The 14,278-nt window shown below is 43.8% G+C and overlaps 1 protein-coding gene across 1 annotated transcript in view; it reads right to left on the minus strand.

Annotated features, from left to right (window-relative positions):
- Positions 1–4,223: 4,223 nt before the first annotated feature.
- LOC148523474 (protein LBH-like) overlaps positions 4,224–14,278 on the minus strand; it is a 52,842-nt gene continuing 42,787 nt past the window's right edge. Inside the window, exon 4 of the mRNA XM_088473131.1 lies at positions 4,224–9,273. Coding sequence (XP_088329257.1) covers positions 9,227–9,273 — 47 coding nt within the window. The 3' untranslated portion in view covers positions 4,224–9,226. The remainder of the gene's footprint in view (positions 9,274–14,278) is intronic.

Here is a 14,278-nt window from a genome sequence, read left to right on the forward strand (position 1 = left end):
TGCCCAGGGGCCCCCACAGAGCTTAATCCGGCCCTGTAGGCACTGGCATAACTACCGTAGGTGCAGGGGGTGCGGCTGCTATGGGGCCCAAACCGCCTTCGGGGCCTGACCCTCCCCCTGCACCTACGGTGCCAGGCCAGCCGTGGTCGCATTCTCCAGCAGTGTGCTGCACAAGGCAGGCACATCTGCCCTTCCGGTCTGCTCTGCCTCCGGCTTTCCTCATTGACTGATACTGGGTGGAGGCGTGGGCGCCTCCTCCCAGCATCATTCAGTGAGGAGAGATGGAGCTGACCGGGAGAGGAGGTGTGCCTGCCCTGCGCAGCACACGCTGAAGGAGGACGCGACCACCAGAGGTAAGTCAAGGAGAGGCGAGGGTTCTGGGTACCTGTGAAAATGTTGCTATGGGGCCCCCCTAGGTCTAATTACGCCCCTACATATAGGGGCATATTTATTAAATACTGTTTGTGGGATATCCCGTGAAAACAACCTTTTCCGGGGCTACCTGCAAATATTAAGCATCCCCCGAATGTACCCTGGAGGGACCGCAGCAGATAACTCTATCTCCCACGGTCCCTCCATTTCTGACAGCAGAACCAGCCCCCATTGTTTTCTATGGGGGCTGGTGGGCTGTCAGGTTTACCATGCTCTGATATGCTTTGGTCCTGGCAGCTAACGCCATCATCAGATTACATTCCATAGGACCTTATTCTGATTCGACTTGCATTTTGAGAAGTGGTATGGGGGGCGTGCATGTTCAGTACGGTAGGGGAGTGATGAGGTGTATCATTTGACTAATCCTTGGTTTTAAGATTCATGACGATGATGAGGATGACATGATTATTTAATGCTTAAAATAAGATTTGCCTCCTTCCCCCAAATTGGTAACCTATACCTGTACTAAAGCAGGGAAATAATGAGCATTGAATCTTCCTGCAGTAACCAGCACTAAGCTTTATAGCATGTTGTAATCATCATGTACTAGAAAAATGGACATGTACGGTCCTCCTTAGAGAGCCATCGGTAGGTTAACCATTGTTGGTACCATCAGTGATTTACATCGATGGCATGAAACTATTGATGGGGAATCATCAATGATTTGCACCCATCAATGGACATCACTGCAAAGGACAATGGCAGACAGCGGTCCAATCACAGAAGGGGGCAGGGCTTAGAGGTGCTGCCAGGGGTGGGGCTAAGCTCTGTTCCCCTGCTCTGAGGAAAAAATAGGAAACCCTGCAGGCTCTCTGCCATCGATGGTAAAGAACCTGTTATCAAACCATCAATGGTTACGGCAAACCATCAATGGTTTATGGCCATCCCTAGTCCTTCTCTCCTCTTTTGGTCTGTCCCATCTCTGTCGCTGAAGTGGGAGCCATTTGCGGGAAGGCGTGCTCGCCCAGATCTCACTGTGCATGACAGAGATGGGACAGATCACCATAAGTTATTATATAGATTTATTTTTTCTCTGTGCCTCCTCAAACCCCCTTCTCTTTCTCTCTATCTTTATCCCTCCCTGCACTTTTTCTCCACCCTACCCCCTTCCTGAGACTTTCTGCCATCTCTCTTTTCCCACCGCAACACTTTCTTTACACCTTCACTTTTCTCCAGGGCTGGATTGAGGGCCACATTGTGAGAAGTGGAGGAGGTGTGACCAGTGCTGTATGGGTGTGGCCAATGCCATGTCTATTAGTCCCATTGTCTCCCTAAAAACCTAAATGTAGCATAATTTTGTGAGGAAAATAGAAATACAAAATGTTATTTAATAGATTTTGAAGGTGTATATGAGATCCCACCTTGGTATCCTCGGTTTACTTTAATTATTTCAATGTTTAAAGCAGAATATTTAATATATACAGTCAGGTGCATAAATATTGGGACATTGATAGCATTTTCATATTTTGGCCTCTATTCACCACCACAATGGCTTTGAAATTAAACAAACAAGATGTGATTTAACTGCAGACTTTCAGATTTAATTTGAGGGTAATTACATCCAAATCAGGTGAACGGTGTAGGAATTACAGCGGTTTCTATATGTGCTTCCCACTTTTTAAGGGGCCGAAAGTAATGGGACAAACTAAACAATCCTAAATCTAACTTTTACTTTTTAATACTTTGTTGCAAATCCTTTGCAGGCAATTACAGCCTGAAGTCTGGAACGCATAGACATCACCAGATGCTGGGTTTCATCCCTGGTGATGCTCTGCCAGGCCTCTACTGCAAATGTCTTCAGTTCCTGCTTGTTCTTGGGGCATTTTCCCTTCAGTTTTGTCTTCATCAAGTGAAATGCATGCTCAATCGGATTCCGGTCAGGGGATTGACTTGGCCATTGCATAACATTCCACTTTTTAGCCTTAGTCACACTATGACATGGGCACCCTCAGTGTGGGTTTCCCCAGTTATAGTGGGACACATAGCCCACTGTTCTGTATGGGGCTGAATCACCTAAAGGAATTGGCCCCTCAAAAAATACCTCTGTCCTTGCAGCTTCATAGAACTTGGAACTCCTCCCAAAACCCCAAGTCGGTGGGTGTTCGGGGTAATAATTGTTACATTATTAAAATATATTTCAATATAGACACTATCGGAAACACCATACCTGGCAGACATAAATGTACATACTGTATGTAAACCCAAATTTTACCAAGAGGCTTTTTTATGAGGCACAAATTAGCTTACATCCCACTCTAAATATCTCGCTTTTATTTTATTTTCTTAGATTTGTTTTATCAACCAGAAGATTTTTAATTTATTCAGTAACAAATAGGTTTAATTCATCGGTTCAAGTATGATTTTCCATGTGACTGATGATTTCCAGCTTCAGTGTTTACTGATTAGCGGATGCCACGGTGTCTGGGCAGAATGGTGTATGGTCTGGTGGATCAGGACTATGACCAAATTTTTATTGTTTTTTATATTCACAATGACCCCGCAGCTTTACGCTTAGAAATCGCAGCAATTTATAATAGGTAAGTCCTTGATAAATTAATTAGTGTGTCAGTATTAGAGATGTTAGGGACCCACCTGTATAAGGTTCACCGTGACGTGGTAGGTGGGCAAACATCTTTGGCCAAACATGTACTAAGAAACCTTACATTTAAAACCATGTTAATTATTGCAGTCTATTATAGATATTTTGATCATTTGTATTCTTAGTGCTTATAGTGTGCACCTGTTCCTTCCCCCCCCCTATCCTTTTTGCTGTAGAACTACTGGTCTCAGCATGGTAGCACCTATTATCATGTTTAATATTAGGATGTGCAGCCCAGCCCCTCCCAAATCACAGCAATACAAAGTTCCATTGGTTGAAAACGATTTTACAGTTGTACTAGCAGAAGCTGTGCGGTGTCACTGTGAAAGTGCTGATGCTTCACTGCTTTAAATCAAGGGTGGCTTAATTGGTTGAAAGCACCTTTGGTTTCTATTAGACAGAAAACTCCTCAAATGAATTGAATGATATTGCAGAGCTTACTCTCCACAGACTCTACTCATTAGCCTGTGTTCTAATCTCTTCTAATCAGGAGAGAACACTAGCCATAAATTAGAGGGAGTTAATATAGGGGGAAGTCCTGAGACTGGCATGTTGCTACTGAGCAGTGGTGGGCATTAGGTTATGCTAGGTATCCTATGCAGTGGTCAGGTCATGTTGGGAATATGTTGTATCCTATATCAGTAAAAAGTGACACATAATTGTATTGGGATCATGTACAATGGACATATTGGATAGGTATGGTATTCTATGTATGTGTAGAGTGTAATGCTGGCTGTATACACTGCAATATTGCACTTTATATCAGATAATAAGCTTTTATAGACAAAAATTGCCCTGATGTCCAATAATGATCTTATCAAAATCAATAGAATAAATATTGGCCATGTTTGTAAATGCGGTTGTAAGATGGCTACATACAACCCCAATTCGCACTAACTGGTCCAATTGATGCTAGAAGTGATACATGGGTGGCAAAACTCATGCAGGCAATTAATGTGGGGGCCAATGTTTGTGCAATTAATGTGGGGGCCACTGTTTGTGCTTTTTTCCCGTGAGGGACTGATGGTGTGCCTTAGCAATTTTAAATTTGTTCGGTGTGCCACGAGTTGAAAAAGGTTGACGATCACTGGTCTACTTGCATCAGTTTTACTTCAGCTACAGTAGACATTACATTCCCAGCCCCACCACAGCCCCTCCACATGAAATCTGTAACAGAAACAATCCTGTGCCAGCTTTATTTTGTTTCATTCATTTAAAAATTTTAAAAACATAATTAAACAAATGGTTATGGATCCCGAAACATTATCAATGAAGTAGGAAACATTTAAATGTTTGATTCATATAGCTAATTCACATGTATTCATACTTCTCAACATTTGAAGGTACTAAAGTGGAACCATGGGTCTATGGGCCTGATTCAGACCCGCTCGGAAGCGGATCGATGGTGGCCCAGTGCGCATGCGCGAGACCCGGATAGCGACGGGCAAGCCGTCGCTCCGGGTCTTGTACCAAAGCGGGCGTGCTGTCGATGTTGAGTGACAGCACGCCCCCTTTGGTGGGCGGGCCGGGGGAGTGGCTGCTCAAACGGCGGCGTTCCCATGTGAACGCCTCCGTTTGGGGGTGGCCCCACTGACATCACGAGTGATGTCAGTGGGAGAGATTTCGTCTCTGTGAGAGCCGAAATCTCTTGGGCTTACGGCAATGAGACCCTACCACAAGGGTCTCATCGCAAGCCCGATGGTCAAGATGGTCACCCACAGCTATGCGAGCGGCCAGGAGGCCGCCCTAAAAAACAAGGAGGCCGGCCCTGATTCAGAGCAAGCGCTTTGTCAGAGCGTCCGGCTCTGAATCAGGGCCTATGTCATAATGGGCTGGTTCTGACCCTCAGGGCATGTCTAGCATCAATGAATCTGAAGTCTCCCGCACCCTCTACATCCCTAAAACTCCTGCCTCTGATGTTGGTAAATATGTCCCAAGTTCTGGCAAGTTGAGAAAAATGTGCCGACCGCAGGCCTGTGAGACAGTGTCCGTGGTATGTTGGGAGGCGTAGCTTCCTGATTATAGTAATTGCACCTAGTTTTGGCCTTTATTTTTCTACTGACCTCAGTGAGCATGCTTCAAAAGGTGAACCTCCTCCCCATTGCCATGCCTCGTTCTCCCTTGTCATTGTGTACTCCCCACTCTTTGCTCCAGCTGGGGAAACCAAGATGTCTCTCCCCAAATCAGCCTGAAACACAGTGGTTCCCATTGGGGACCACCATGCACTGCGGTCTGCTGCTCCTCTGCTGTGAGAGAGTAGTCCAGGTGAGAAACAGTGGCAGATGCGCACCATGCATATTATTTCCAACATGCATGTATGCCCAATGTGGTGATCTAATTTTTATCAGTGGTCATCTTTATTACTTAGGTATAAAGGGGATGCAGTCACTATGTCAACAATAACAGTGTAGACAGTCATAGTGTCAACAATACTATGTAGACCGTTAATATGTCGACATTGATAATATGTCAACACTGGCAGGATGTCAACATGTCATCTGAAATGTCGAAATTCTGCAGATTGCTGACATTAGGGTTAGGCTGTGGGACCAGAGGGCTATGGTTAGGTACTAGGGGGAGGGTAAGCTGCGGGAGAGGAATATTAAGGTTAAACACTGGAGGTAAGGGTAGGATTAGGATACAGGAGCAGAGCATTAGAATTTGGCTGCAGTAGCAGAGGGATTGGGTTATGCATTAAAGGAAGAGTTTGGGTTAGGCTGTGGGAGGGAAGGTTTAGGTACTAGAGGAAGAGTTGGGGTTAGCTTGCGGGCAGGGGCATATTTATAATGGGTGCATGGTGTGCGGTGCACACAGGCTCCTGGGTCCGGGGGGGGCCCCACACCAAACAACCTGCAGCCATATGTTTTATCACTTACCCCTCCAAAGTGCCGAATCGGGCTGTAGTGTTGAACAAAACACCTGAAAAATGGCCGCCGTGGCCATTTTTCCGGCGTTTTGCGCATGTGCACTAGGGAAATCACCGTGAAGATGGCGTGTTTACTGTCAAGAGTGTTTACTGCACAGAGTTTACTACTGCGGTGACGCGGCCGGCAGTCGGGAAGAGAGCAGGGGGCCCCGGACAGGGAATGCACACGGGCCCCCTCCTCTCTTAAGATGCCTCTGCCTGCAGGAGGGGAGGGTTAGGCACTAGAGGAGGAGTTAGAGTTAGGCTGTGGGAGAGGAGGGTTATTCACTAGGGGGAGAGTAAAGTTTAGGCTGCAGGAGGGGAGGGTTAGGCACTAGAGGAGGAGTTATAGTTAGGCTGTGGGAGAGGAGGGTTAGGCACTAGGGGGAGAGTTAAGGTTAGGCTGAGGGAGGGGAGGGTTAGGCATTAGAAGAGGAGTTACAGTTAGGCTGTGGGAGGGGAGAGTTAGGCATTAGAAGAGGAGTTACAGTTAGGCTGTGGGAGGGGAGAGTTAGGTACTAGTGGGAGAGCTAGGGTTAGGCTGCGGGAGGGGAGGGTTAGGCACTAGAGGAAGAGTTAGGGTTAGGCTGCAAGAGGGGAGGGTTAGGCACTAGGGGAAGAGTGAGGGTTAGGCTGCAGGAGGGGAGGGTTAGGCACTAGGGGAAGAGTGAGGGTTAGGGTGCGGAAGTGGAGGGGTAGGTACTAGGGGGAAGGTTAGGGTATTTAAGGTTTTTCGATCATTACAAATTGAGGTTGCATAAAATTAAGCTTCCATTTACAAAATATATTGTAAATCTTTAAGATCTACAAATGTATACTCATGTACTACATTTTGTACTATTAGGAATTATTTCTATGCTCTGTGTTCACTTCCATGCAGTATTATAAATGTAATACATCAAATTTAAAATACCAATATATTCTTTACAGTACAACATAAACAAATACTTATTTAGAGTACACATAAAATGCAAAAGTGAAAAATTGTTCTTATATAGGTATTGGATCTCATATGTGGACACCAAAAATCAGACAGATATCAAAAATGAAAAGTAAATTATTGCTGGGCAGGAGCACTGCTAAATAATTTAATGTGTGGAATATCAGGGATAGTGTGAAAAATTACAGGACTAATTGTTAAAGTAATTATAGTATATTTGATACATCACACTTCAAATTACAGAAACAAAATCCTTATCCAGAAATTCCTTAAGTTCTAACCATTATGGATAGTAGATTTTATACCTGTATAAAAGGTCAGCTTTAGTAGAGTGAATGCACAGGGGTACCAAGAAGGGAGTTTAGAACTTTTTGGAGGCCCAGTGGGTACTAGGACATACCTCCCAACTATGCCAATTCCAGCGGGACAGTCCCATTTTTCAGGCACTGTCCCACTGAGGCACCGCCACAGCTCTGCTCTGCTCAGCAGAGAGCAGTGGTGCCATGAAGCTGAGTTTATGCCAAACGCATGCACGCAGCATCAATTTAGTGCAGGTAGAGGGCTGGGGGCAGCCCAGCAACTGATGGAGTTCTGGGCTTGCCCCCAGCATAATTGAAAATGGGGGTGTAACTTGCAAACACGCCCCCAAAAGCGCATCTTACAGAGGGCGTGGCCTAGCAGGAACGAGGCTACGTGCCCTTGTCTCACCTCCTTTGGCGGCCAGCAGCTTCTGTGTATGGCCCACATATTTACAATTGGGCATGACCCCACCCCAGTGCTTGACCTCGACTCCATAGTGCTAAGGTCCAAAAACAGATCTCCTGGTGGCCCTGTGTATGCATAGTTGTGCTACTTTTATTGTATAATGTTTCTTAATAATTATTTTATGTTACATACTGAAAATATGAGGAAAAGGGTCTACTTTAATTAGTAAGAGGAGCAATGTGTGGAGGAAACAGGTAAAGTTAAGTGGACATTATGGATTGTGGCTAGGGAGGAGCTTATGTTTGGTTGCCAAAGATACTGGGGAGATGTATTAAGCTATGGAAAGTGATACTGGAGAGTGATAAACTACCAGCCACTCAGCTACTGTCATGTGACAGACTGTGGGCCTGATTTATTAAAGATCGCTATTGCTAAAGCGTACGCAGACAGCCGATTGTTATGTACTGCGCATGCATCGCAGTACATGTGCGCGAAGGCACCACTGCGATGGCATTGTGATCACACAGACCACAGAGAGCCATTGCAGAGTGACTGACAGGCAGTTAGCCTGTGGAGGTGGTGACAGGGAAGTGGTCGGAGAAACACAGGCGTGTCTGTCCGTTTGAATGCCGTTGCATAGGCGTGCATAAATTAGCCAGTGCGTTGGCATACGCAGCTTAAACGTGCTTACTGCGCGCAACGAGGTTAGCAATTGCTGAGTAAGGTCTGGGCTGCTGTAATTCTGCGTGAGGGGCCGATGGTACTCAATGTTACCAATGTTTATGAAGGCTTGTAAGGTATTACGGATGTGAAATAGCGGTAGTGAGAGGCAGTGGGCATCTCTATGCTGGCAGTGCAACGGCATTGCGATAGCATTAATTAGCATATTTTCACAACAGAACCGTGTGATTACGGAGATGCGATCACAATAGCGATCCTTAATGAATCAGGCCCTGTGTTTGAAAAATGACAGTTAGGAGCTGATTGGCTGGTATGATTATCACTCTCCAATTTATCACTTTCCAGAGCTTAGTACATCTGCCCCACTGGACCTAATGTCTCCAGTGACATAAATCCAGCCGTATACAGTATGTAGCTTAATTACAATTGACCTAAATGATTAGCAAAACAATCATATTGTAATGTATTGTTATGATTAATAAAAAGAAAGTACTTATTTGCTGATCTCTATCTCTCTTACCTCTTCTCTCTACAAGCAATGGTCTTATTATTTTTACAGATTTATAAAAAGTCAACTGTACAAGCACTGTACTAATAATATTATCTGAACATTATACAACATGGAGACACAGAATGAAAACACACATCTTCTCAGGGCATTATTAAAACGGCTGTTTCTGGGGGTATTTTCTTAGTTAAAGAGTAAACTAAAGAGTTCCTTGCCAGGTAGCATGCCATTAAGTTGTTATTTAAAACAATTGTTTTCCCATACATTTTCACATTTCATTTACAGGAGGGGAATCCTTTGTTCCTAATAAATAGCAAGCCTGAGCACAGACTTTGATCTGACACATTTCTGCTGGTTATCTCATTGTTACAAAAGTCTTTCTTTAGTCATTTGTCAGGCTTCATGTAGGGCACATTTCCCAATGTCCAGTCACTGATGGGTCCTTTTCGGTAAATACTAGGCTTTCTCAGGCTGTGGCTCTTCCGCTGCCTCTTGGCTTTTGTCTAGAAGACATCAGTAATACATATTATTTAATGTCACGTATGTACACCATAGCAGCCATGAAATGTACTTTGAATGTTTTAGCTGCTGCTAAACTTGATAGCATACTTAAGGGGCCTATCCATTACACAACTTTTGGAACGATCCGACCAAAACCAGGAGGTTTTGGTCGCATTGTTTACAAAGTTGTATAATGGATAGCCGGCAAGGACCATCGATGCGCATGCACGCTGGGTCCTTGCCGACCCCGACTATTTACGGAACATGCTGGTCAACCTGACGACGATCTTCAGGTTCCCTATGTTCCGAGATAGGAGGTCGGGATTCTGCACTGCAAGACGTTCAGTGAACGCTGTTCAGTGCGGGCACCGCACCCGGCGACCTGAAGGACTGAACGCTAGACGTTCAGTTTTTCAGGTCGCCAATGGATAGGCCCCTTTACCGACATTTGGGCAGCCCCCTCAGGGTGGGGGCTGCCAGGTTGCTGCAGCAGGGAGGGTGGGGGCGGTTTGAGCAGGTGGAGCGGGGGGCATGCCGGGCAGCACAGATGGTGTAATGGTTAGCATTACTGCCTCACAGCACTGAGGTTGTGGGTTCAATTCCCACCATGGCCCTAACTGTGCGGAGTTTGTATATTCTTCCTGTGCTTGCGTGGGTTTCCTCCGGGTACTCTGGTTTCCTCCCACACTCCAAAAATATACTGGTAGGTTAATTGGCTCCCAGCAAAAATTAACCCTAGTGTGTATGTGTCTGAGCGTGTGTTAGGGAATATAGATTGTAAGCTCCACTGGGGCAGGGACTGATGTGAATGGCCAAATATTCTCTGTAAAGCGCTGCGGAATATGTGTGTGCGCTATATAAATAACTGGTAATAATAATAATAATAAATAATGATTGCCTCATCGCATTATTACCAGCATTATAAAGCAGGGGGTGGGGCTACCTTGATGTGATTCAGCGCAAATCGCGTCATCGCACCCCAGGACCACCCACTTTCGTGGTGATCGCGGGGGGCCGGCTGCCATCCTGGGGTGGGCCGAAAAATTACTGGAATCAAAACGAATAGGGCTCCACTGTAATTTAGGAACCAGCACCTGGCTGCAGGGCCAGTGCTGGTTTTAAATATAAGGGAGAAAAAATTGCATAGGGGTCCCCTATTTTTAAAACCAGCACAAGACCCAAACCGACCGGGTTGTAATACCACAGCCAGGAGACCCTATTACCGGGTCTCCATGGCCAAAGCATTCTCACCCCAAGCCGAGGATCTCAGGGGTGGTGGGGATCCCCCAAAAAATGAGTCCCACCCTCTCTCGAAACCCCAGGCTTGGTCTGAAGCCCTGGGCTCTTCCCCGCACCCCTGGAGCGGTGGGTCCAGGGGTAATAAAGTGTAAAATAGAAGAAAACTATTGTATTTTACAGTGGAACTACAGGTGCCAGCATGCCTGCCCTCTGGCACTTGTGGAACTACAAGTGCCAGCAGGCTGCCGGAACCCGTACCCCACTGTAAAATAAATAGTTCAAAAACCACAGTACACACACACACTGTATCTAGTGAAACTTTATTCCATACACCTAACCCACTCAAACATACTTACCTGTACCAGCCGGTCGGTCCACTTCTCCCATGTAGAATCCACGTCTGTCCCTGGAAAAAAGATCTCATACTCACCTCCATCCTGGCGCCGCTCTCCGTAGCATCCACGATCTTGGCAAAACAAAAAAACGACCTACGTGAACCAAACGATGATGTGTAAGTATATGTTGTTACATATACTTATACCTCACGAAATGACAGATGGACGAAATCATCTGTTATTTCTCACGGGCCGCTAGCCAATCAGTGGCCGCTCATTGGCTGGTTCCACGTGGGTCCCTAATCTTCTAATCCATCTTCCCAGTGTCTTTCGACCTCGCAGTTGTCGGATACTGGTGTTACCAAACATTTCACGAGTTTGCTCCATCTGTTAGAACAACTACAATTTCTTCTCCCTGAAATTTTCCAAGATCTTTCTAAAGTTTCTAGTGCCACTGCTGCAATGCTGGGATAACAGGGTGATTACACTGCCCTCACTGACAGCAGAGAAAGTATCTTTTGTTCTATCACTGTGCCGCAGAACAGGGACACTCATTCCCAGTCCTATACAATAGTAAGACTGGCAACAGTACACAGGCACTATCTTTTTCATCTTCAGCTGTACTTATAGGGGACATGATAACTGAATTGTCTGCATAATGAGGGATGCCTCAAACTTATTTTCCAATTAAGAGATAGACTTTTCAAGTCCGTGGTGTTGCTGCATTTAATTACAGAGACTTGTGTATGAATCAATGACAAATTCTGTCAATATATGTTACATTTTCGCCATTGATTTTTATTTGTGTCTTACATCAATACAGGAGACCGAATTACAAGATTTACCTGAAATATTTATCCCCATTGTTTGTTATTCTTGATTTCACTACAAACATTTGTTCCTATGCATGAATTCTTTTATTTTTATATATTTCTTTGGCACTTAGCAATTAGAATTTTCTTGTTAGAGTAATCAATTTTGATGATTCTGCTTATGTTTATATTTAATTAAACGGACACCTTTTATGTGTGTTATAAAGAGGCGTGAAACAGTTTAGATGCATGAAAGTGGTGCCATGCACTGCAACTTTTCAACGGCACATGTGAATGCTGCAAATGCCATATATACTGGTAAGACATCTATGTCTTGACTCATATTCTGGCACAGTATTGACATTACATTAAGATCTATCTAAATAATGTCAAATTGCTGCACTACTTTGCACGTAGCACCTTAGTGGGTTTCTGATAAGATAATCATCCATTTGTGTATATATTACATGTGGTAACTGTACAGCTATATGCAATTGTTGTTGTCAATTATGTTTTGAGCATCACATAATGCTATTTTGGAATAACAATTGGCTTAATTACATAGGTACATTTATACTACAAAATTGTAGTTCTTCATATTTTTTAATTATATATATATATATATATATATATATATATATATATATAATTTCTTCATGCCTTCTTGTTTGCCCCCCTTTGTCTTTTGAATTTTTATATTTATTGATAAAAGTTCATTTTTAATAATCTGTTGATGACATAGTGTGCCCCACCTATGAGAGTTTGCTCTTTTTTATCCTCTCTCTCTTTGCCTTGGATAACTAACTCTCTGGGAGCATCTCTGTCAATGAATGTGACTACGGGGCCCTTTACATAAATTATCACATATACCACCATCATTTGAATTCCTTTATTGTGTAGATCACTATTTTGTTCCAGTGCTGCGTCTTCCCTCTTTCCCCATGCCCTTTATTTATTCAACTCCCAGGTACCCCCTGAGCACTCCTGTGCACTCATCACATACATTTCTAAGAAACACTGAAAATGGATACTAGGAGATTTGTGGAAAGACATACTACAGGCTATAAATACAGCATTATCTGGCACGCAGCCCTTAGTATTTGTTGTCATATCACCCCCATGGGCTTGAATGAGCTCTTCTTAAGGTGTTCCAGCTGATGACATCTTGTGTACACCCCATCCAGTGTGAACCCCGTCCTTTGGAATTCAGATAAGCTTTAAAGTTTTATTAATTTGGAAGCACTGGTTGCCACAATAATATTATCAGGTGCATGTCATATATATATATATATATATATATATATATATAGAGACAGTGCCTTGCCTATCAGGTGCATGTCTCTTTAACCTTTTTACACACACACACACACACACACACACACACACACACACACACACACACACACACATATACATATATATATATATATATATATATACACACACATACATACACAGAAAAAGCATTCATCCCCCTTGGCTTTTTACCTTTTTGTTACATTACAACCTGTCATTTATTTATTTTTTAATCTGAATTTTATGTGATGGATCTGCACAAAATAGTCTAATTTGGTGAAGTGAAATGAGAAAAATAATATATATATAAAAAAAAGAATCTTTATAAATAAAATTATGAAAATTGGCATGTGCATATGTAATCAGCCCCTTTGCTATGAAGCCCCTCAAAAGTTCTGGTGCAACCAATTACCTTCAGAAGTCTCAAATTCATATATATATATATATATATATATATATATATATAGTGAAATGAAGTCCACCTGTGTTGAAATTTAAGTGTCACATGATCTGTCAGTATAAACACACCTTTTCTGAAAGGCCCCAGAGGCTGCCACATCACTAAGCAAGAGGCATCACGCCATGAAGGCCAAGGAGTTCTCCATACAAGTCAGGGACAAAGTTGTTGAGAAGTGCAGTTCTGGGTTGGGTTATAAAAAAATATCCAAATCTTTGATGATCCCCCTGAGCACCATCAAATCCATCATCATCAAATGGAAAGAACATGGTACCACAACAAACCTGCCAAGAGAGGGCCGCCCACTAAAACTCACAGACCGGGCAAGGAGGGCATTAATCAGAGAGGCAGCACAGAGACCAAAGGTAACCCTGAAGGAGCTGCAGAGTTCCACAGCATAGACGTGTATCTGTGCATGTGACCACAATAAGCCGTACACTCCATAGAGCTGGGCTTTATGGAAGAGTGGCCAGAAAAAAGCCATTACTTAGTGATAAAAATAAGAAGACACAATTGTGAGTTTGCCAAAAGGCATGTGGGTAACTCCCCAAATGTATGGAGGAAGGTGCTCTGGTCAGATGAGACTAAAATGTTACTTTTCGGCCACCAAGGAAAACGCTATGTCTGGCGCAAACCCAGCACATCCCATCACCCCAAGAACACCATCCCCACAGTGACACATGGTGGTGGCAGCATCATGCTGTGGGATGCTTTTCAGCAGCAGGGATTGGGAAACTGATTCGAGTCGAGGGAAAGATGGATGGTGCTAAATACAGGGATATTCTTTTTTTTTTTTTTTTTTAAACATTTAATTTTTATTGTTTCAAAATTATAAGGGTAGGATCTGGGATACAGAAATAAAAAAAGG

The sequence above is a fragment of the Taudactylus pleione genome, unplaced genomic scaffold (genome assembly GCF_031769625.1).
Source record: "Taudactylus pleione unplaced genomic scaffold, aTauple2 ptg000130l, whole genome shotgun sequence".
Taxonomy (NCBI): Eukaryota; Metazoa; Chordata; class Amphibia; order Anura; family Myobatrachidae; genus Taudactylus; species Taudactylus pleione.